This window comes from Onychostoma macrolepis, chromosome 15, assembly GCF_012432095.1.
Source record: "Onychostoma macrolepis isolate SWU-2019 chromosome 15, ASM1243209v1, whole genome shotgun sequence".
NCBI lineage: Eukaryota > Metazoa > Chordata > Actinopteri > Cypriniformes > Cyprinidae > Onychostoma > Onychostoma macrolepis.
The window spans coordinates 6,546,583-6,569,920 of record NC_081169.1 but is presented as its reverse complement, the minus strand read 5'-3'; the positions used below and the strand labels follow the sequence as shown (position 1 = coordinate 6,569,920).

Below are 23,338 nucleotides of genomic sequence, written 5' to 3'. Positions count from 1 at the left end.
GTAATCTTGGTAATTTTTCTCAAAATCTAAAAATTTGCTTTTGCTCTGGAATGGCATTTGTTCTCTGATGACATCAGTTTGATGGCTTGGGAAGAGTATCCTTAACCATTCCCTTCAAACCATTAGTTTGCTGTGAGAAAGAAATGGCAGCGATGTGCACTAAAATAAAACCCTGCCCTCTATTCAATATTCCGTTTCAGGAAATATGTCAATACCGAAGAAAAGTGAGAGCAACGTCTGGTTCAGACAGACTTTAAGCACTCACAATGCAGAGCTTTAAAAGCTTTTCTGTTGTGCTAATTTACTTAGGAATTATTTACTGAAAAAAAAAAAAAAGAAATTGTCATCATTTACTCATTGATTGATCAGCTGAGTTACAATAAGCTCAGTGAAGTCCATTCAATTAAAACTTGAATATGTGAATAAAAGCCTATATTAAATCTGTTCATATATAAATCTATTGTCTTCTTTCAGAAGACTTGGATTAAACCACTTGATTCATATGGATTTCTTTTACAATCTGTTTATGAACTTTTCAACGTTTGGATGTTTTGGTGGAATGAATTTTCAACTGAGGGACAGAAATCTCTAAGGATTCATAAAAATAGCTTCATATGTGTTTCACGAATTAACAAAAGTCTTGTGGGTTTGGAATGACTTGAAGGTGAGTAAATTTTCATTTCTGGGTGAACTTTACCTTTAAACACCAAATTCCCCCCTCTCCCAATACAGACAGAATTTACTCTCACCTTGATGGCACTTGATAGCTCATCATGACACAGTCATCATCATTGGCCGTAAGTCTCCAAACAGGCTCTTGAAGAACATACTTAAAATTCTCCTCCTGTTCCTTTATTATGTGATTGTTCTCTGAGGAGTCCACACTGCCAAAATACTTGCTTGTGTTGCTTCCTGCTCAGGAAGAGAAAATGCAAAAGAAGTTTAGTTTTCTGAGCTGATACTATAAAACATTACGATATATAATAATTCTGAATGGTATGACTAATCTATAATAAAGAACTGGATTGCTCATGGCATCATGACACTGTAAACGCTTTGCCACCATACTGGTATTCCTACACTTAATACTATATTAATACAAAAAAAATACAAAATCCAATTCCAAATGTAATGTCTGTCAGTTGCTGATGCTCTCTGGTGGTCAAGTCATCTAGATTGACATCTAGTCAGTCACACAGAGATTGTTAATTATTATAACTAACCAACTGCCCATTATTACCTACAAAAGTGTTATGCGACTGTAATACGGTCAGAAATTTTGGAACTACCTATAATTGAGGGCAAACAAATGGTGGATTTGTCATTGGTATAAAGAAAATAGTTCTACACACAAGCACTTTATGGATTAAAATGTCTTGAGAGGTAACAACAGAAGAATAGTGGTCCAGACTGACCACTTTCAATTCAGTAGTCTGGTGTTAATAATTGATTACGTAAGTTATCATGACAGACTGCATGTGTTTAGTATTTTTTTTTTATTCATGTGTTAATGTTAATGTGAAGTATTAACTTGCAGTGACCTGTTCCACTATTAGAGGTATTGTAGTCATTGGATGTGGAGCCAGTAGATGCTGACATGGCAGAGCCCATGCCGGAATGAGAGTCCTCCTGCAACAATATTTCCAACACGCTGCTGGATGAGGAGTTCCCTGAACAACATGCCTGGAAGAGTAGCCAGAGAAAATCAGGCAAAGGATGGAATTCATGATTCAAGTGTGCAAGGTGTGTGTGCTTAAATTTCTTCAAATATTTTCAGCTCTTTACCTGCTGTAAGTCATCCATTGCAGAAGTCGTCCTATTGATGGATGTGTTGTTTTTGTCCTGTACTAAAGTGCAATTACCCTGGGTGCTGGACTGGGGTGCTAAGGTATGAGAGTCCTGTTTTTCCTCCATCTGAAGCAGGTCCAGCTGCAATGGAGAACTACAGCGAGACTCAAACAGTGGGGGGGAGTGAGGGGGTAGCAAAGGAGAAGCACACTCTGTAGACTCAATGATGGAGTGTTTGGGGTCAGATGCCATTCCATACTGAAAATGTGTCTGGGGTGTAAATGCTGGCTGCTGGGAAGTGAAGGAGGTATGGGTCTGAAAGCACTGGTGGGTACTGCAGCTTTGAGGGTTTTGAAGGTGCTGCGTGGTGTTGTAGGCTTGTTGTGGCTGAAATGCTTGTTGGCCAGTGTAGGCTTGTTGAGTCTGCAAGGGTTGCTGGATATTGTAGGCTTGCTGGGGCTGAAAGAGAGAATTGTAGGATTGCTGAGTGTCAGCACAGAACGGAGAGCGAGGTGCTGTGTCTATCTGTGGCAACATTAAACTGGGCAAAACCAATGCTACAACTGGTGTGACTAATGGGTTAGGATATGTTGCCGCAGAGGGCGTGGCCTGAGTGCTCTGGGACTCTGCTACTCCTGTAGGGGCTTGGGGTGGGGCAACAGACGGAACTACAGGGTAGAGAGGATATCCTGCAACCACAGTTGGAAATGGAACTGAAGGCCCAGACTGTGATGCCTCGGAGGGGGACCAAGATGTCTGGTTTAAACCCTGCAGGGGTGGGAGAGGTCTGTGCTGAGACGCAGCATTATCTGATGAATCAGGATGTTTTGTGCGTGGTTTCTTTCTTGACTTTTTGGTGCGCCAGCTTTTTTTGGTGGTTTCCTCTGTAACAGGGAAACCCGCTCCTGCTTTGGATCCATGAGCTCCTGAAGCCACCAAAGGGGCAGAGAAAGAGTAAGGACAAAGAAAAAGTGGAAAATCAGTGTAATGTAAAGATAATTATATGGACTTTTTCTAAAAAATGCAAAAAGGCTTATTTGATGTGTATTTGTGGCCATCACTTGTACATGTCCACAAAGTTCTTGAGACTGTAGGGTGCCCCCACTTGTAATTTTATGATACAAAAATGTGCTCCCTTATTATGCCATTACATCATCAATGTGCAAATGACCGGAAAGGTGGAGGGCATAATTTGGGACTAGGATTGGGAACAGATTTGTTTTATCACTGCCATTGATAACTTGCATCAAGTGTTTTTCATGTTTACATACCCTCGGCAGCCTGTTGTCGGTTTCTTTGTGCGCTAGGTGAGCAATTCTTGTGAAGGGCTTGACCATTCCGAAGTTCTCTGCAGCGACTGAGAAATGCTTGCTCTTCCTTCTGTGTGTGCGCTGCCAGCACCTGTTTTGTCAGTCCCAGCTTCTTATAGGCTTCCTGCTCCACTGTGGGTGGGGAAATCACATTAACCGATGCAGAAGGGGCTGGGCTTTCTGAAGCATCCTCAATGATCTCTGCAACAGTTAAATGACATTGGAGTTTTAATTTAATCTTCCTCTTAAATGAACACTTGGATGGTTGTAACGCACATCAGTACTGTGGAAAGGACAATAGAAGTTCCTCACACTGCAGCTATCTACTGAAATTAGGGCTGTTGATTTAACTTGGCAATTAAGTGTAATTAATTATGGAAAAAATAAAACGCTAAATTAATAATCCATACACCGCACCTGGCCCAGAACTGCACATCATCTTACTCATGCAGTTACTGACGAACAAGATGCAGGACAACAACTGACTGTGTGATTTATCCAGCAATATGCCTCTAAAGTCTAAAATATGAAGGCAAAAAATTCCTGTGTATGGGTTTTTCTCTTATATTTATATGATATACAGTAGTTAAGCAATATCACATGAGCAAGAGTGCTATTTTTTCCCCAAATATGCCTGCACGATTTTTTAATGTGATATTGATTTTATGCAACAGTTCAATAAACATGAGGTTATTATTGTGTTACATTTTAGACACAGTATTGTCTGTTTTTGTGGAATTTCTTAAAAGAAAATAGTTTCAAACAAAGCCACAGCAGAACTGTTGTGTGTCTCTGACTCTGAGCAATGCATACAATTGTTTCGTAACAAAATGAATTCAAGTATTTAATAATGAGAAAGAACCAAACTGCCTATCACAGCTATGCAGATGATACTCAGGTTTACCTAGCTGTATCGCCTAATGACTTAGTTTCAGTAGCCATGTCAAAGCAATAACTAAATCAGCATATTATCATCTCAAAAACATTGCAAAAATTAGATGTTTTGTTTCCAGTCAAGACTTCAGAGAAACTTATTCATGTCTTAATCACCAGCAGGGTGGAGTAATGGACTCCTGACCGGCCTTCCCAGAAAGACCATTAGACAGCTGCAGCTCATCCAGAACGCTGCTGCCAGGATTCTGACTGGAACCAGAAAATCTGAGCATATCACACCAGTCCTCAGGTCTTTAAACTGACTTCCAGTTACATTTAGGAATGATCTGAATGTATTATTACTTGTTCATAAATCACTAAATGGCCTAGGATCACTAGGATCATTATTCCGTCAGAAATACCAAGGGTTCACTCAAAACAAGGGGAGTCCGCTTTTAGCTATTATGCCACCCGCAGTTGGAACCATCATCCAGAAGAGATCAGATGCGGTAAATTAATAGCCATATTTTAATCCAGACTCAAAATACATTTGTTCAGCTGTGCATTTACTGAATGAGCACTGTGCTAACTGATTGCACTGAATTTTATGTACTGTCTCATCATCTTCCATTCTTAACTGTTTTAATTCATTTTAAATCAATTTTCAAATAATTTTAAAATTTTACTTCCTTGCTTTTATTGTTGTGATTATTTTTATGGTTATTTTAATTCATTTTATGTAATGCACTTTGAATTACCATTGTGTATGAAATGTGCTATATAAATAAACTTGCCTTGCCTAATTGAACAAATCAGGTAATCCATATTTTTCAGATTCAGTGACCCCATTCATAAAGACAGCAGCGTGTTTTGATCACAATTTCTACCGAAGTGTTCGGTTCGGTACGGGGGTAATTGGTTACGTCGCAATGTTGGAAATATTTCTGTTTTAAACCATGAAGGCGAGCCAATGGATATCACACACAAGCAACGTTTGCGCAAGAGTTATGCCGGTGAACGTCTTAAACTCAGTCAATTCACTATAAGCAGAAAGTGAAAGTAAAAACGGAATGACGTAGTAATGACGGTGCTTTCGGCATCTGACGCCGCATATACTCTCAGAGCCGACAAGAGACGAATCTACTTCAACATGCTGATAACGGTATATAGCTAACTGTTTTCATTCATTCCCTTAATATTTCTAATATTACATAGTGAAAAAAAATGAGAAGAAACATATTTTGTGTTAAACAGGTTGTTTTTGAAAGTCGGTGCTTAAAATAAAAGCTTTTTATTTCATTGATTTATATTGATGACTGAAATGTTAATATTTTAATCATAGGCCTGTTTTAAAATAACTTTTTTTTTAAACATTTTAATTAAGGAGTAAATATATAGCCTAATCTTTTATTATCCTCGTAGCACATCAGTTATTTGGTAATTATTGCGGGGCAAATTAATTGTAATTGTATTTTAATAATAAAAGTAACTTCATAATAATAATAATAATAATAATAGGCCTAATAAAATAAGAATGTAACAGGCCTACATTAATTGGAAATGCCAAATATCTTAATATTGCCAACAATTGATGTTTTTGACAATATCTCTGGCTTTCGTCGATACAAGGTCATCGGAGCAACCCAGCAAGGGGAGGTTATCGTGGGGCCTTTCGCTAAAGTTACGTCACTGGGCAGACAGCACATTGTCTGTCATGTCGTTTGGGCTACCTTGTTGGGCACAGTGGCACTGAGAGCATTATATTTCACACACTTTAAGCCGTTTTATTTTCCAAATGTAATAGGATTACCACGAATCGAATCGTTCGGTTTGTAATGCATACCGAACCGAAAGCCTCTTACCGAATGGTTCAATACGAATACGTGTATCGTTACACCCCTACTTTCTTTGCATATTCGCTTTGTAAACACTGGGTACTTCCGCCTATGTTACGCATGACCTTTCCAGTGTGACTATGTAATGTGTGAGGTCGAGCTAGTGTAAGACGAGCATTTGTGGTTAAAAAGTATATACCGTTTTTTTTTTGCTTTTTTTTTAGAAAATGGCCGATCGTTTTGCTAGATTAGTCCTCAGCTGGGATCGTTTAGAGCCCATTGAAGCTGCACTGAAACGGCAATTTAGACCTTCAACCTGTTGGCCACCACTGAAGTCCACTATATGGAGAAAAATCCTGGAATGTTTCCATCAAAAACCTTGTTTGGGTGAGTAAATTATCAGGAAATTGTTATTCTGGAAATGAACTAATCCTTTAATGAATGAGTCATTCATTCAGTCATTCATTCAACCAATTCATTCAAATGAGAAATTAAGTAAGTGACTGTGTTTATAAATGGGTTACTAAATCATTGGCTTACTTGATTCGTACCAAATTAATGCGTTAAATCAACAGTCTTATTATTTTGTGATAATGTGTATTATGCGTCGGTACCTGATTCTGGCTGTGTTTTTTTGTCTCCCACATGTACAATTGTGCTGCTGTAGGAACACTGAGAAACCACACTGTCTGCTTTGCTGGGCAGGTCCAAAGGAGATAAAGGCCCTTCGACAACACGACTTGGGGCAAGACCTGATGGAGTCTTTTCATTGGTCTTTATAGACATAGAAGATTGTGCTTCCATACCTAAAAAAAATTGCAAACAGGGATTGAAAGAAGTATCTTTGTTTGATATCTATCAAAATATTGCCTTCCACAATTATACAAAAAAAAAAACAATAAAACAAAATTACCATCAGTTTGCTGTAGACTGGCATCAGAGGAGATTTTGTCCTCATCCGAATTTGAGGAGGTTGTGTTTGAGGAGAACTGATGCTTTCGTTTTACTGTGTTTGGGATGTTACAGCTCTCCAAATATCTGTGACATACACAATTCACTAATCCATACATATTCAAACAATACCATACTTATGTCTGACATAGGGCTGGACACAGAGAGATTAACCAATTCACAATTTAAATAAAAGATTTATTTTTCATGCTGCTAGTTCATAGACTGACAACTGTAATTAAATATGGAATTGAATCTGAAAATGCAGTGATTGACAGTGATAACCATGGCAATGGAGGGACAAAAAAATCTGATACTTTAGCCTCATTCAGACTGTCAGCCCAAATCTGATTTTTGTGCATATCCGATTAAAATCCAATCTAAAGCCTCATTCAGATGGTCAGCCCAAATCCGATTTTTGTGCATATCTGATTTGAATGTAGCGTTTACAAGAAAACTAAATAAATTGATCGGGCTGATTGTGTCTCACAACTGCTGAAATTCCGATTTGTGTGTCCAGTAGCGCTCTTTCGTTTTACTAAATATCTGCATTGGTTTCTATGGCAATGCCGTTGCATTTTTATGCCTACACTAAAACAATAATAACAGCAATAGAGTGTGCAAAACAGATGCTGTCTTATGACATGACAACATGTAGCCATCGTGCTGAATTATTCCATTTTTGGGTGCGACTTCATTCTGTACTGCCGTCTCCACTGGTTTCAAAACTCAAAAAAGTGTGTATACTGAAACAGACTGAAACGGACTTCCAAAAATCAGATTTCATGTAGTTCATTTCTGTTTAGAATATCTAAATATGATCGGATTTGCACAAACATCGGATTTGGGCTGACAGTCTGAACGAGGCTTATGTCAGTAGTTCTTAATCCTGGTTCTGGGAACCCGCTGCATATGCACATTTTGCATATCTCCCTTATTTATCACCTAATTTAGGTCATCAGCTCGTTAGGAGAACGCTCCATTAACTGAACTGTGTCAGATAAGGGAGGTACACAAAATGTACAGAGAGGTGTGTCCCTAGTACCAGGATTAAGAACCACTGATCTATGTCAGAATAAATCTGTGCATTAAGTCTTCGGGTGTAAATGCAAACCGATACCCCTGCCACTTGTTCTATGTAATGTGTTTCTTTGTTGTTGCAACAACCACAAATTGAACTTTTTGTATAATTTTCATATTTTTTAATCTTTCATGTTTTTATTAGTGCTGTCAATCGATTAAAAAAAATAATTAACGAATTAATCGCACATTTTTCTGAAATTAATCGTGATTAATCCCACCTAACATTAAAGTTTTTAAATATACTTTTATATTGCAATAATTTCACATTCAATCTTCAAATTAATGTACAAACAACATAAACACAGTATATTTTTTAGTATTTGTTTAATGGCATCTTTTTTTATGACTGAAGGCCAGTATCACTGAGACCAATTAATACTGATTTCCCTATAAAAATGTTTCTCCCTAATATTTAACCATTGACTAGCCATTCAACTTTACATTATAATTAAGAGCTATCAATTTTAACATTTATTAGACTTTAAAAATAACTTCTAATTTAAGTGAACTTAAAACAATCTTCACATAAACCCATTATAATAAATGTCATATTTATCTACCTGTGCCCCTCAGTAGAAATATACCGAAATTGAATAAAGTTATTAAACACTAAATTCTAAACTAAATACAGATGAATCCTTAAAACTATAAAAGTTATTGATTTCCTCTTTTTTCTTTTATTATTGATGAACAGACATCACAGTAGCTGCATTATTAGGTTGCTTTGGTTGCTATTTCTTTAAGAGCTGTCGTTGCTGAAAATGACACGGATCTGACACGTATCTATTTTCTCTCAACTCTACCTTTTCTGACCCATTTCAGTCTCTACTAATGAACTGACGAGTTGAATCGGGTGTGTTAGATGAGGGAGACAGTGCTGGGATGCTCCAGGACAGTTTTGAAAATCATTTCAGAGACATGTTCTTATGTAATTCATATATAGCCTAACATATTACATGCATGCACAGTTTTATGGCAGCTTTAATCGCCTTTTTGGGAACCTCATGACTTAACTGATCACGACATTGGATACTCGTAGTTTCTTTCGCGATTTGATATGAAATTATACAGGCTATGCGCGCGCCGGCACCTTTGTGCTTGTATTGTAGAGCAAGCACAGTACTGTTTCTCGGTCATTTGACTCGGCCTGATGCTGAAGTGAAGTTCAAGCGCGCGTCTGAAATGTCTCCTGTTTGATGTGCTCGTAAAGACGTTCTGCGATTGAATAAATGCACTTCTTGTCAAGAAAAAAAGAGACAGAACTAGCAGTTATGAGTGGGATGGCCAACCCTAGGCCCCGCCCCTGCGTTAACGGCGTTAAATAATTTTAACGCTGAAAAAATTAATCACATGCGTTAACGCGCTAATTTTGACAGCACTAGTTTTTATATTTTTAGCTTTAAATAAACATGATTTTATTTTTTCCCTTTGTGTTAATTTAGTAAAAAGCAGTAAGGTGTCGCTATGTTTTAACAAGTGTTGATTTTACACAATCTGTACTTTGTAACAATAGCTGCTCTATTCAGATCACCTCTCATAGGGAGCAGAAAAGTGCAAATGGAAAAAGATTGAGATCTTTTTCACACACACACACACACACACACCTGATGACACTGTCTAGACAGCTGATTTGCTGGTATGAGTACATTGTATGGTCTTTGAGTTCCTCCATTGTGGCAGGTCCATCTCTGACCAGCAGTGCAGAGTCTTTCTGCTTTACAACAGGGGACCTGAACCCTGCTAAAGACACTTAGTAAATATGCAAACATACAATCACATTAACAATATTATATGTAACATAGACATACCCTGCTGTACTATACACACAGACACTAACATACAAACATATACTCACTGTCGAAAGACTTTTTCTGTTCTGCTTTGGAAGAGGAGCCTTGCTGCTCCTGTGCTTTCAACATGTGAACCCCTTTACAAATCTCCTGAAATGACCTCTGAAAAACAAGTTTTTAGATGATGTGGTGTGGTTTGAGTACTGTTGTACTGAACAAAAAAAAAAAAAGAAAAGTTAAACAGTGCACAGGAGAACAGCATTTGGAGAGGGGAAAAAAAAATCAATAACATATCAACAATAAAAATACATAATTTTGTCTGATGAAAGAGTTTTAGCGCTCCATTTCAAGTTCCTAATAACACCCCACTGTAATAAATGTGTTAAATGAAAAATTTGCATAAAGCAGATGGTTCTTACAGAAAAAAATATATATATTTTGGAAATACTGTTATTAAATGAGTGCAATTCCTGATATAAGTATGTGCACGCTGAGAAGGAGAATTACCGGTTTGCTTTTGCCCTCCTCCTTACTGGTATTTCCGTTGATCCTGTTCCCAACGTTTGCTGTGTTTCCATTTCCATTACTGTCACTAGAGGATGCTATGCTCAGCAGGTGCTCATAAGAACCATTGCTGCCATGACTGCCATAACCACTCGACCCCATACTGTGGACCGGCTACAAGACAGAAATTTACACCGTCTATTCCATTGTTGACTTTAAAGTGAAATTAGCAACTAGTTCTGGCAACAGTCATCAACACATCAACTACACATTCCACATTATGCCAAAGAGTGTTTGTGGAGAATGTGAGGCCATCTGTGGAACTTTAAACCTGATCAAATATACTCTGCTAAAAATGCACTACTTTTACATCATCCATACAAATGTTCATTGACAACATCATTGCTTGCAGTATGCTGCTAGTGAGTGAAAAGTGTGCATGTGTTTTGTGTCTTCAAAATAGGGAGATTTCACCTGTAGAAGCAGTCTGTGAATCTTTTCAGTAATTTCCTGTATATCTGAATCTATGATCTTTTCCTCAGTGAAAGCCGGAGCTGAAAACACATCCTCATTCATCGGACCCCTGCACGTAGACACAGAAACCATATGTCAAAAAGAATATATATATAAAAAAAGTGTATTATATCCACCTTTATCTACATTAGATAGTAACAAAAGACTGTTACGAATATATACATAAGCATTGGCGAAAACTCACATGCGAACTTTGTGTCGTCCAATAACAAAGGACACCTTGCGGCTCCATGGGTTCACAAAGCTACACCAGCTCGTGTCTAGAGTAACATATTCCCCATTTCTCACACAGAATCGGACTGAGGACTGATCAAATGGCTGCCCGACATACTGCAGAACTGTAGTGGAGAGAGAGACAATTAGGAAAGCAAGGAAAACACTGGATGTGATTGGCTGAGGGCAGCATAATTCCAGTAATAGGTTTCAAGTTTAGTTTGTCTTTATTAGTAGTACATAATATATCAACAATATATTGACAATATATAACTTTATATTGAATTTGTATAGCACAACATGACAAAATTGTGTAAAAAGGAGGATTTGCCTGCCTGAGTGTCAGACACCCCCTGGTGAATCTCCAAGATTAGAACATTTTAACAAAATAAACACTTCTCATCAGATTGTGTTTGTGTATGAATTTGTATCCTTACTTTTCCGGTGCACTGCCAGCATTATAGGTCTGTCACTGGGATGCAGGTGTAACAAAAGAGATGTCCCAATCAAGTCCTGAGGCAGAAATCCCAACAGAGGCACTGCCCTGCAAAGTATGCAAGTATAAAGTATGCTTTTGAATTTTATTTAGTTGGTCTTTTTTTTCCCAAAGTAAATTTTGTTGCAGCATTTAGACAAAGCTGGGGGGATAAAAGATGGTCTAAATAGATTTGTTCTAATAACAGATATTCCAAAATAAATGCCACACTGTTAAACATTTTAGAGTGAAATTACAGTATATTCCATGTTAATAATTGCATTACTTTCACAGTAATTTCACAGTGGGACTTCTCTTGTATCTAACTGCACTCTCAGAAATGTCTTGTAGACAAACAGCATCATACTGTTTCTACAGTGCACATGTACTATAAAGGTTCCCAGCATGCAATGCAGCATGAATAGATCCTGTTGTAGAGTTTTTAAATTATTGTTGGTTTAATTTGTGGTATTGAACTTGTTTTTGGTTCACTTTTAGCAGTTTGTGTTGTTGGTTTATTTTGTAATGTTGGTTTATGTTGTAAGTGTTGTTGAGTTTTGTATGTCGAGTATTGATGTCACATCTTTCAAAGACGTTTCTCAGCAGTTGCTTCACCATTGTGAAAGATCCATCCACAAACATGAATATGAAATAGGTTGTTGATTAATCTTCAAGCTAAATAATGCTAAAATGAAATACATGTTAATGCTAAGAATAGTTCGACTAACTTAAAGTCAGATAATTAGCTTACTTCATATTCTAGCTTGTCATCATTAAAACAAATGTTCTCATTTGTCACACTTCTGACATGACTAGATCAGAAGCTTGAATACGAATATACAAAGTCCAAGATCCCAAGCAAATTCTAATCACTAATCACCATTATGCTCACGGACACAAACCTTTCATCAACATCTTGAAACACACAGTTTGGTGTGTGTGTTGTGGTGAAGATTCTCTTATCAGGTGGAATTCTTGGTGCTGCAAATTAGAAAATAAATGTATCAAAAGACACAACCTATTTATTTATCATAATAGCTTGAAACCTAAGCACATAAGGGCAAGAGCAACTGTGTGTAATTACCTTCATATCCAGAGTGAACTCTCTCAGCCAGTATGAGGCAGCAGAAATGTTCCTCAGAGAGCTCTGAGTCTTGAACCTTCATCAAATATGGAGTCATCCTGAATGGATAGTACTGTAGATCTCCCTCCTTCTCTTTACCACCACTACACAAACAAACGAACGAACGAACAAGCAAACACACAAACACAAAAGCACATTTTAAAGATAATTTCAAACCTAGTCTTGCATCACCAGACTTTTGACTAACAGCATAATGACTTGAACTGTTAATAAACTTAACAGCCCAATTAAATAATATAGCTGCAAGCAGCGATGGCGGGCCCAAGCCGTCAGTGCAACCGCCACCCCGGTGGCATCATGAAAAAGGGGCACAGTGGGCACATGCATTTACAGTAACCCTCTGGCAGTCTGGTTTTGAGGGATACAGCAATTAAAGGGTTAATCCAAACTATCAAGGCTGTGAAAGGCACACATACACACACACATATACACAACAATATAAAAAACTTTGCTAACACTTTCAGTAAGGTTTCAGTTTTTAACATTAACTATATTAATTAATACGAACAATAATTATATAGCATTTATTAATGTTAGTCTCTCTCTATCTCTCACACAAACTCACACATAAAGAACAATATGTAAAGCTTTTGTAACACTTTTCAATAAGTTTTTATTTTTTTAGCATTATATAAGTTAACATGAAGTTAACATGAACAATAATTTTATAGCATTTATGAATCTTGGTTAATGATATGTTCGAAATTGACTACTACATTATTAATTAAAATTTCTTGTTAATGTACATCAGTTACTGTACCATGAACTAACAAATAATTTTTTACTAACACAAAAATATAGTAAAACATATGATGTTCATAATTAGTTTGTTAGTTTTGAATTAATTAGTGTTAAAAACTATAATATTGAACAATTTTTTAACTTAATGTACATTTTAATTTATGTACATTATTAAAATTTAAAGTTGTATCTTAACATTAGTTTATGTTCTGTGAATTAACATAAAATTAATATTTTTAATGTTAGTATTAACTAACATTAAATAAGATTAATAAATGATTTTAAAATATATTGATCCTTTTTAGTTCATGTCAATTAATGTAATAACTTATGTTAACCAAAGAGACATTAATGTAAACTGTTACCAATACTTTTTATATTATATAACTATTTAAAAAGTATGACTATATATATATATATATATATTTATTTATGTGTATATATATGTAAAGAATACTGACAGTACAGAACATTTCAGCTGATTCTATGCATTATTTTTCATTCTTTTTCATTTTCAGCTCAGGCAGCTCTTGAAAATTAATGCTATGCCTCCATCTGGTGGTCATCCTTGGTATTACACTATTCACCTTTAAACCAATTTCAGTGATAGTTTTAATTGTTTTGTGACCCCTGAGCATGATACATTTTTGAAACTAAGCATGTTTCCTCAGAATGATTTGTTATATTTATGTAAAACGTTTTGAAGTGTTTGGAAACTGCACTTTAAAGATATAAGAAAATTACTGCTATTTTTTTTACTGTTACTTTAAAAAAATCACCATTGCCACACCGTTCGACATATCCTAAATCTGTCCGCAATTTAAAATCTTCAGTATATTGGCATCATGTTGACAACGTTTGGTGTGAACTACTTGTTTCTGCTTGGAGGAGTATGAATTTATTTACAGTCTGTTTTCTTCAAAAACAAACATTCAAATAAAAATAGCCGACTTCCTGTCGGTCGTAGCTAATGACTGTAAATTAGAAAGTTGTCCGGCTAAATAAGAACAATTTATGTACCGAGTTTGGTGTCTAAAACCAACCCCCCCACTTTTGACAAAAGGTGGCGCTATAGAGTGCCTCTTCCACGCCCATTTATGAGCTTTTGCCGGTGTCTAACTATCATTAATACACATATGTGTATTGAGTTTCATGGAATTCTAAGCATGTTATCTGCCTCAAAATCACCGGAAAAGAATATTCAACTTTGACATATTACTACGGCAACAATATTTTAGATATCAATATTCCCTTCACAGTTTTACATCGGCCGTGTTTTGTCATTATTCTGATGAAGTTTGAAGCAAATCGGGTAAAAATAAGATGCTGAATTCAAAGCATTTTGAAATTGACACATTTCCTGTTGCCAATTGGTGGCGGTATAACTTTTACTCATAATAATCACATCTATTCGATCGGCATCATGCAACGAACAAACCCCTGAAGTTTGATCAAAATCAGACAATGTATGTGGATGTTATTAGACATTTCCTGTCTCAAATTTTTCGCCATAATTTATCGCCACGCCACGGGCAAACCGTTCGAGATATCAAAAATCCCTCGGCAATTTAGCATCCCCAATGTCTTGAGATCATGTTCACCGAGTTTGGTGGCAATCGGATGGAAGTCCTCAGAGGAGTATTTCAAATTCCAGAGCATGCGCTTTTCAAACTGCCCTAAATAGCCGACTTCCTGTTGGGCGGAGCCTATGACATGTAGCGCGAAAGTTGTTCAGCTCAATGAGATCTATATGTGTACCGAGTTTCATATGAATACGTGCAGGTATGTGTGAGCATCATGTTTTCAGACTGTGTTCTAGGGGTCGCTGTAGAGCCCCTGTGCCACGCCCAGGTCCCAGCCTCTGCGGCGTCCTAATGACCGCAGATTCCAACGTGTGTGCAAATTTTCAAGAGTTTTTGAGCACGTTAAGGCCCCCCAAAACCACCGGATAGTCAAAAAAAAATAATAATAATCCTGAAGGAAACAATAGGGCCCTGCGCCATTCTGGCTTGGACCCTAATAATCCTTAGGAAAACAAGAGGGCCCTGCGCCTTAGCGGCTTGGACCCTAATGAATCATTTGATTGACATGTTAACAACAACAGTTTTTTCACCTGACATTTAGGGGCTTTAGATACTAAGTGCTTCAAAGAAAACCAAAATCTTTGAAAGATTTGAAGGCCCAGATCTGTCCTCTTTTTAATCTCTTATTGTAGCACTAACTTGAAAGCCAAATTCTGCTTCCTGGTGGATTAATAAAAAAGTTGTGCGTTCTAACTCCTAAAGGCAGGGTGGGTGATTTGGTTCAAAAACATTTTTTTTTTGTTATGCTGGTTGAAAGTCTCTTCACATCCTGATAGCAATCACTAAGTTAAGTGGACTAAATTTATTTCTGTCTTGACAACTCTCGGAGGGATTGGCATGGTAATGTACATAACAATGTTAATGTATTTGGTCTTGGTGGAATAGATCTGCTACGCTGCTGCTACTGCAGCAGAGAAAGTACAGAGACTTGCTACTGCCAATAAATCCACAACATGCTGCTCTGAGCATGTAAGAAATACATGTTGCTGCACATATAACATATATGATTAACCCCCATAGTATACACGATCAACCCGTAGCAGATCTATACAGGTGGAGCTGGGGAAGGTGAAGGGTTTCTGAAGCATGCTGCAACTGCTACCACAAGCAATAGAAAAGTATTTCAATGTTGAGCAGCAAGCTCATTGGCTGCTGATACAGGAGAGAACCAATCAGCTGTTCCATGAATACAGCTGATCCATGGGTCCAAAAAGTTTCAGTTTGACGACATTACTAAATATAACATTCCTCCAGAACTCCACAGGCATATCTATTTTAATGTTAGCATATTCAAATTGGCTTTGTATGTTCTTCTGTTCAGCAAGATGCTAGCCTTTTCAAAATCGCCTACACTACCTTTAAGTAATATACTAGCCAGTCAATCATACTGAAATATTATTGTCCCAAACTTGTCAGCCAGAGTGTGCAATATGCATTAGACAGTCAATAGCCTGTCACTATTTCAAACCTACATCTATGCGTGTAAGATAAATGGCAGTGTGAAATGATACTTTTGCACTTACAGTTATGAACAAGTAACATAAATGTGTGTTTGTATAATAGTGCTTGATTCAAGCCTGTCTGACCTGATTCGACAGAAGAAGGATTTCTCCTGCATGAACTCAGTCGATGATGAGTCTGAAAAACAGCAAAAAAGATGAACGTGAACAAAAATAATGCCAGACGTAGAGAGATAGAGAGTAAATAAATGAGGAAACCCCCTTCAACCCGTTTCTTCAAAGACAAAACCATACACTGTATAGAGCCACAATTTGTTCAAAACAGTGAGTTATCCTTTTAATCAGACACTTTTTGGCCTCAAACCAAATGTTGTAATGTTGTGAATATTTTAAATCAGAGCAGGGGTGCGTTTCCAAAAAGCACTGCTAGCCAGTAATTTCAAGTTCCATCATTACCAACACAGTTAAATGATTCGGTGTTTCCCGAAACCACAATTTATAAAAAAATTTGCAAACAGCTGTAAGCTGTTCCAACTTACATGGTTGGAAATACAGCTCTCGACTTGTTGTTAGAAGCATAGTTGTTGTTAGTTTGACTTGGACTTAAATAGATCATGCATTTTAGCAAAATAAGCAAGCTAAAATGCAGTGCATTCTATATTGTTCAGTCCATTTGAATATATTTCAATCTATAAGTTTTACTTCTTATTGGATTGGTGTGGCCAGTGACTATCAAAATATAAGTGATCACTGTTGTCTTTTGGGCAGGTAAGGAGGAATCTTTGTATTTATAGAAAACTTTTTGAAGAACAAAACAAGCTATAATTTTTTAACATACTTGACATCACATTAGGGATACACCAATCCAATAAGAAGGATTTTTAAGGAACAAAATTACTGTTGGACTTTTCACAGGAATTACTGTTTTATGCAGCAGTCAACTTAATATACTTTCTTTTTTTTCTTTTTTTTTACAATATATTGTTTGTCACTGCCTATGTACAGTATACATATTTCATGTGCTTGCTTTTATTGTTTTTGTCTTTACTTATAACAAAGTAATGTGTAGTTAGCATGTTAGCATGTTAGTAAAAATCTGACCAAGAGACAGTACTAGTATAGGATCAGTATTGGCCAATATACAGAGTTTCAGGTATCAGAATTAGATCTGTAAAGGAAAAAGAAATATTGCTGCAGCCCTAGTAAACAGGCATATTTTTGAATGGGAATACATGTGTAGTTGGCAATATGTTTGAATAAATCAGTTCAGTGCACTGTGCATGTATAGACTGACCTGTTCCGGTGCACATGCTCCAAGATGGAAGTCTGTATGGTGTTGTAAAACTGTAGAACACACTGACGTCACGAGGTGTCAGAAACTCCACAAACTTTCTGTCTTTGAACTCATCTTTTCTGCAGTTCAAAATTCCTGCAGCCTGTTCAGAAATGTACACGATCTTTCCCGTGATCAGGGACACTGCAACTGCAAAAATATCCTTCGGACACAAAAACACCACTTTTTAGACTTTTACACTTTTACAGTATGTTCCTCTGTCACATAGTGGGCTCAGGAACTGAGCTGTGTTCAGCTGCATGTCCAGTCGAGCAAGTCCAGCATATATAACCTATATATATAGTCAGGTCCGGAAGCATTTGTACACTGACTGAGTTTTTGTGCTTTTGCCTTTATATATTAAAATATTAATAATGAACATTTAATATTAAAAATGATTTTAACATTTAATATTAAAAATGTAATATTCAAAATATTAAAAATGAACATTTTATTTATGATTATATTTATTTGTCCAATTGACCATATGCACGGAGCGCTATTTAGAACTTCCGGATATAGATAAGCCAGCTCGTAATCTTACAGTGAAGCTCAGTTTATATGTGCTATATACAGGTAGAGACTCTCACAGAAACCTCTCCTGCCTCATTCTTATCAGAAACTTAGAAACAAAATAATTGCAACACCATAAATAATGATAGAGGAATTAACATACAGTGTCATGTTATTAAAGAACATATAATTTTAATCCCAGGAAAGTACCCAGATACGTAAATGTACATTTAAATGCTGACAAATAAACACTATTTTACTAGTTTCGGCAGTTAGGCTATACTCTTAAACGACATTGTAATGGTATTCTCGATAATCAATATCTTACCTTCATAGCCATGAACACATTTTTAAAATCTTATAAAATTTTAAAGCCTTTAGCCTATTATTTTTCAACTCTGTGCAGTAAAATTCACATTCCCTGGTTTTTTTCACATCTTTTGATTTATTAGAAAATAAATATAACAAATTTAGTACTTTATCGCACTGAAGTATAAAGTATAGCAAGTGCAGGAAGTCACAAAGTCACTTGTCAGTGACCCGCGGCATGATTTAACGTATTCCCTCGCGTAAATTTAACATTCGCGTTTGTCATTCCTGAAACGGTATACGTGGATGTTTGGTCCTCTTAGAGAAACAAAACTTTTCTCCAAATTGTGAATGGATTATGTAGAGAACCCGAGCAAAGGGCGCTTACAGCACAGTACAGTTGACCGGAAATGACTGAGCTGGCTTATCTAAAACCAGGCAGTCGTTCGCAAAGAGCTTGATTAACAGGCGATATGACCAATCAGAATGTAGATATTATGTGCCGCCGCTGTTATCCGCCATCTTGCCCGATAGCTACGGCCGGTCTCCATAGAAATCCATGTTAAAACGGGGTAAAATAGATCAACTGAATTGAAACATTTTTAATATAGCTAAATATAAATATGTGCGGAGGGTTAAGCTGTGCTGTTGTTGGCTGCCACAGTAACGGTAATAAGCTAAGGAATTCCTTTAAAGTACTTGTTGATTAACTTCGGTGGACTTACACTTGAAAATTGGTGTTCATTTATTCATTCAATTATTCATGTTCATTTCATGCTTTATGTAAATATGAAAAGACGATCAGTTCACATGTTTGAACTGAGGCAATACAGTGATCTGTCACGACACATTAAAGAGTCACAAAACGGTATTTATTGTTTGAATTTCTTTAAAAATGACAAAAACTGCTCTGTCTTGTCTGTCAGTGCGTTGTGGGTTTCCTCTTTGCTCTGCTATGTATTTTTCACTGCGTGAGAACATGGTGTGAAGTGTGAGAGCGGCATTGTTTGTTGGGCATAGCAACAGTAACTGAGGAGAGCAGGTCTTTGCAAACGGTATTTTTGAGCCCCTGAAAATGGGGGGCTGTGTATAAAATTCCTAAGCATTTATGTTATATTTTTGTTCAACCCCTTGAATTAAAGCTTGCCTGTTATATCGTGTGTTTTATTGACAAATGGTAGGTTTAGTGGCAGGGGTTGGGCTACGTGCTCATACTGTAAATGTGTAAATAGTGTAATATAAATAAAACTGTTGTGACTGTTTACATTGAAAAATCACACCCCAACATATATGCAATAATGGCAATATTATTACCCAATATATAATTTAATCATGACGATAAAATTCCCAGTACCTTTCGCGTCAGCATATTGACACCAAGGGTTTCATATTTAAAGCAATGGAGGACCCTGCAAGTCCCTAAAGGGGTACCCTGTGCGTCAAAAAGCAACGCCAAAGGGGTCCTGACCAAGCGTCAATATGTGACGAGTTGGGAGTAAGAATGTGTTGGCCAGCTGAGTCTTTTGAAATTTTTTGTGTCTTCTTGTAGCCAAATTATTTTCTCTCTATAGCTTTTGTGAGAGCTCTTTTAACTTGGCCATATTTGCTACTTAACTCTAGTACAGTGGTTCTCAAACTGGGGTACGGTGACGGAGGGGGTACGCGAACAAAATGCTGAGCTTTGGCATTCATTTAATTCTACCCCAACTTAAAGTAACATTAAAACTGAGCATGTATTTCTGAAAAGCAAAATGCCGGTCCTAGTATAAAAACAGGAAAATGGGAGTGCCGCAAACGGTCAAATGACATCAAGTTACCTCATCTTTTGTGGTCAAAACTGACTGCATTCACACAAGCAGCGTGAGTATGATAGGATGCCCGCAGAGTGTGCTGCTTTAGCAAATCGCGCTGCTGTTCATTGTATCTTCAAAGTAGATTTGTAGCACTTATAGCTTGAAGAACAAATATTAACACAGACTATACATAGAGATCAATTTAAGAAACTCTTCGATACAGAAACATACCCTGTGCGAGTTATTGTTTATGTTTAAAATACGAGCAAGAATGCAATTTTCCCTGAATATTCAAACTATTGCAACTGTGACATTTCTTTTATATAACAGTTATTAAGTGAACATTTTACATTTTAAATGTAGCCTACATTTTAAACACAATATTGTCAATTATTGTTTGTTATATTTTACAATGAAATAATAATAGTTCCAACGAAATCCGCAACAGCTCTGGTGTGTGTATCCAAGTAACAACGGTGTTTCATTAATGAAGGAACCTGCAGCTTTGAACGATTCGGAGAGTCGGTAATTAATAACTCATTCATAACTACAGTCATTTGCTTCGTTACTGAATGAATGAATGACGTGATGCTTCACTCAGTGAAGTGAAGGCAGTGACTTGCCGCCACCTACTGGCGATTTTAGTTTTAAATCTACAAAGTTTCACTTCGTTTTGCCATCATTTATTGCTTTATTTATTATATTAATAATACACTTAATGGCATGTTAAGAATATGACATAAATAAATTAGAAAACAACTGCACACTCACTTAAGCACATTTATTAACCAACGTTTCGGCCTAGTATTTTTGATGTTGTGGGCCTATATTCTATCATATGTTCTATCAAATACCAACAGATAAAAAATCAAGTGACTGACTCTGTTAGAAATCTTATAATGGGCCATGTTTGGATCTTCCAACTGTACAATAATCCAAACACAAACCTCAAAAATGGGTCACTGAGCACAAAACCAAGCTTCTGCTATGGCCATTCCAGTCCTTTGGCCTGAACCCTATAGAAAATGAATGAGTGAACTGAAGAGAAGAAGCACCAACATGGAGCTGGGAATCTAAAGTGGTCTGGAGTGATTCTGGATGAAGGAATGGTCTCTGATCTCTTGTCAGGTGTTTTCTAACCTCATCAGGCATCATATAAGAAAATTTTGAGCTGTTAAACTGGCAAATGGAGGTTTCAAAAAGTATTGAATAAAAAGGTGCCGTTAATTGTGGCCAATGTGTATTAGAGAAAAACATTTATTTCATAATGATATTTCCCTCAATTTTAAATTCTTATTATCCAATGAAAGGTTAGATTTTTGTGAATTTTTTAAATAAAAGATCAAAAGGATCAACAATACAGATTAATTTTCACAGCCTTCTTTGATCATATTTACGAAGGGTGGCTATATTTTTGGCAATGAGTGTATATATATATATATATATATATATAAATTATTTCTTTCTTCTTGTTCTGATGTACATTATAGATTTATTCGGTATATGGGTTCGGAATATGAAGTGCATCCCTTGTGTCTAGGTCTACATAAAAGATGTTTATTGTGTTTTAACTGATTTTGACAACTTGACTTTACTCAAATATATGTAAGAACAGTTTAAGAACTGTAAGTAAGAACTATTTAAAGGCTGTGTTTGTGTGTGCTACTTACAGCATTTTTTAGGGTATATTCTGAGGTAATACTGTTGATTTCTTCAATAGTATATGAGGACACATCGAGACCTGAGGGCTGACTGTCATTGATCATAAGCATCTGATAGTACTCTTCATTGGCTGTAAAAAAGAAAGAAAAGCATGCCAAGCTTACACAATAATAATATACAAAATAGGGCTAAATTATTGTGTTTGTGGTTATCTGACCTTTGACTTGTTTGATGCAGCGCAGGGCATATCTGAGAGTGTGAAATGTGCTTGCCCGGCCCTTGCTACGTTTGTCAGTAGGGAGGTGATATTTCAGCTCTTTTAAGGTCTTAAAAAGCTCCTTTTGAGTCTTGGCCTTCGCTGACTGTTCACTACTGCAGAGACAATACACATCCAAAATGACAGTATTAATCCTATTGTACCTAACTGTATTTCTTAAAAGGGGTCAGTGCATGTTTTACAATGTAAAACATTCTCTAACTTCCTGAATCAACACTCCCTCACTAGCTCAAAAAGAGGAGCTGACTGACTTCTTCATTAAGTGATTCAACTGTATTATAGGTATATAATGCCTGTGGTTGTGTTACCTGCAGCCACTGGTTGATGGGTTGTCTTGCTCTGAACTGACCAAGCTGAACGCATTGTTGCTACTGGGAGGGGAAAGACTCTGAGAGTTTGAGCTACAGAAGAAAAATAAGAGATGAAGAGAACAACAAACATAAGTGACAGACATAAAAAGACTGGAGAATTTCTGAAAAGAGGTCAGGGCATTATTATCAAGACTTTACAAAATGCTTTATTTAATATTAGACTTTTTGTTTCAGGGTCTCAAACTGAAGGGGAGGGGGTGATAAGACAGAAAGCAGAGAAACAACAACGTTTACCTAAGGACATAAAAAATTCTTCCTTTACTTCTTTGAATTTCTATCTTTTTAGTTATCTTCTTTAAAACACATCTTTCTTGGGAGGCTTTCTTGGGTCGTATATTAGCTCTCGCCACTCTCCCTATCGTTGCGCACAGTATTTCTCCTGTTTGTTAGTGCTGTATCATCTGGCTATACACCACGTCAGGGCCGTCGCTAGGTATTCTGGGCCCTGTGCACTGATCGGGTTTGATAGACCTGGCATTGTGTGACTCCTAGTTGAAGGTTCCAAGTCGTCTTTTATGTCCTGAAGCAAATTAAAAATAACATGGCTTGGCAAATTATATTTTCGTGTTCTTCTTGCATTCCAAATAAATTATGTGTAGGAAAAAATCCTCTCCCTTCTACCATGCACTCTCTGTTCTCTGTGGTGCCTCTTCCTAGCAACAATAATTGCAGCCATTTCAGGCGCAAAATAGTTTAAGAAAGACATGCTTTTTTGGGGCGTTAAATAATGGTGCAAATACCAGTAATTTGACGAGCGCAAAGGTTAGTAAAACACGTTGCGTGAATCATTTGAATA

At 36.8% G+C, this 23,338-nt stretch overlaps 1 protein-coding gene across 1 annotated transcript in view; it reads right to left on the bottom strand.

Annotated features, from left to right (window-relative positions):
• The window catches only part of LOC131554320 (period circadian protein homolog 2-like), a 34,228-nt gene that overhangs the window by 3,137 nt on the left and 7,753 nt on the right, over positions 1–23,338 (bottom strand). Inside the window, 19 exon segments of the mRNA XM_058799582.1 lie at positions 750–912; positions 1,542–1,683; positions 1,786–2,714; positions 3,060–3,299; positions 6,421–6,612; positions 6,720–6,844; positions 9,445–9,580; positions 9,696–9,792; positions 10,138–10,308; positions 10,609–10,717; positions 10,853–11,006; positions 11,319–11,425; positions 12,259–12,337; positions 12,441–12,583; positions 16,411–16,462; positions 17,579–17,780; positions 21,903–22,024; positions 22,112–22,266; positions 22,480–22,572. Coding sequence (XP_058655565.1) covers positions 750–912; positions 1,542–1,683; positions 1,786–2,714; positions 3,060–3,299; positions 6,421–6,612; positions 6,720–6,844; positions 9,445–9,580; positions 9,696–9,792; positions 10,138–10,308; positions 10,609–10,717; positions 10,853–11,006; positions 11,319–11,425; positions 12,259–12,337; positions 12,441–12,583; positions 16,411–16,462; positions 17,579–17,780; positions 21,903–22,024; positions 22,112–22,266; positions 22,480–22,572 — 3,411 coding nt within the window.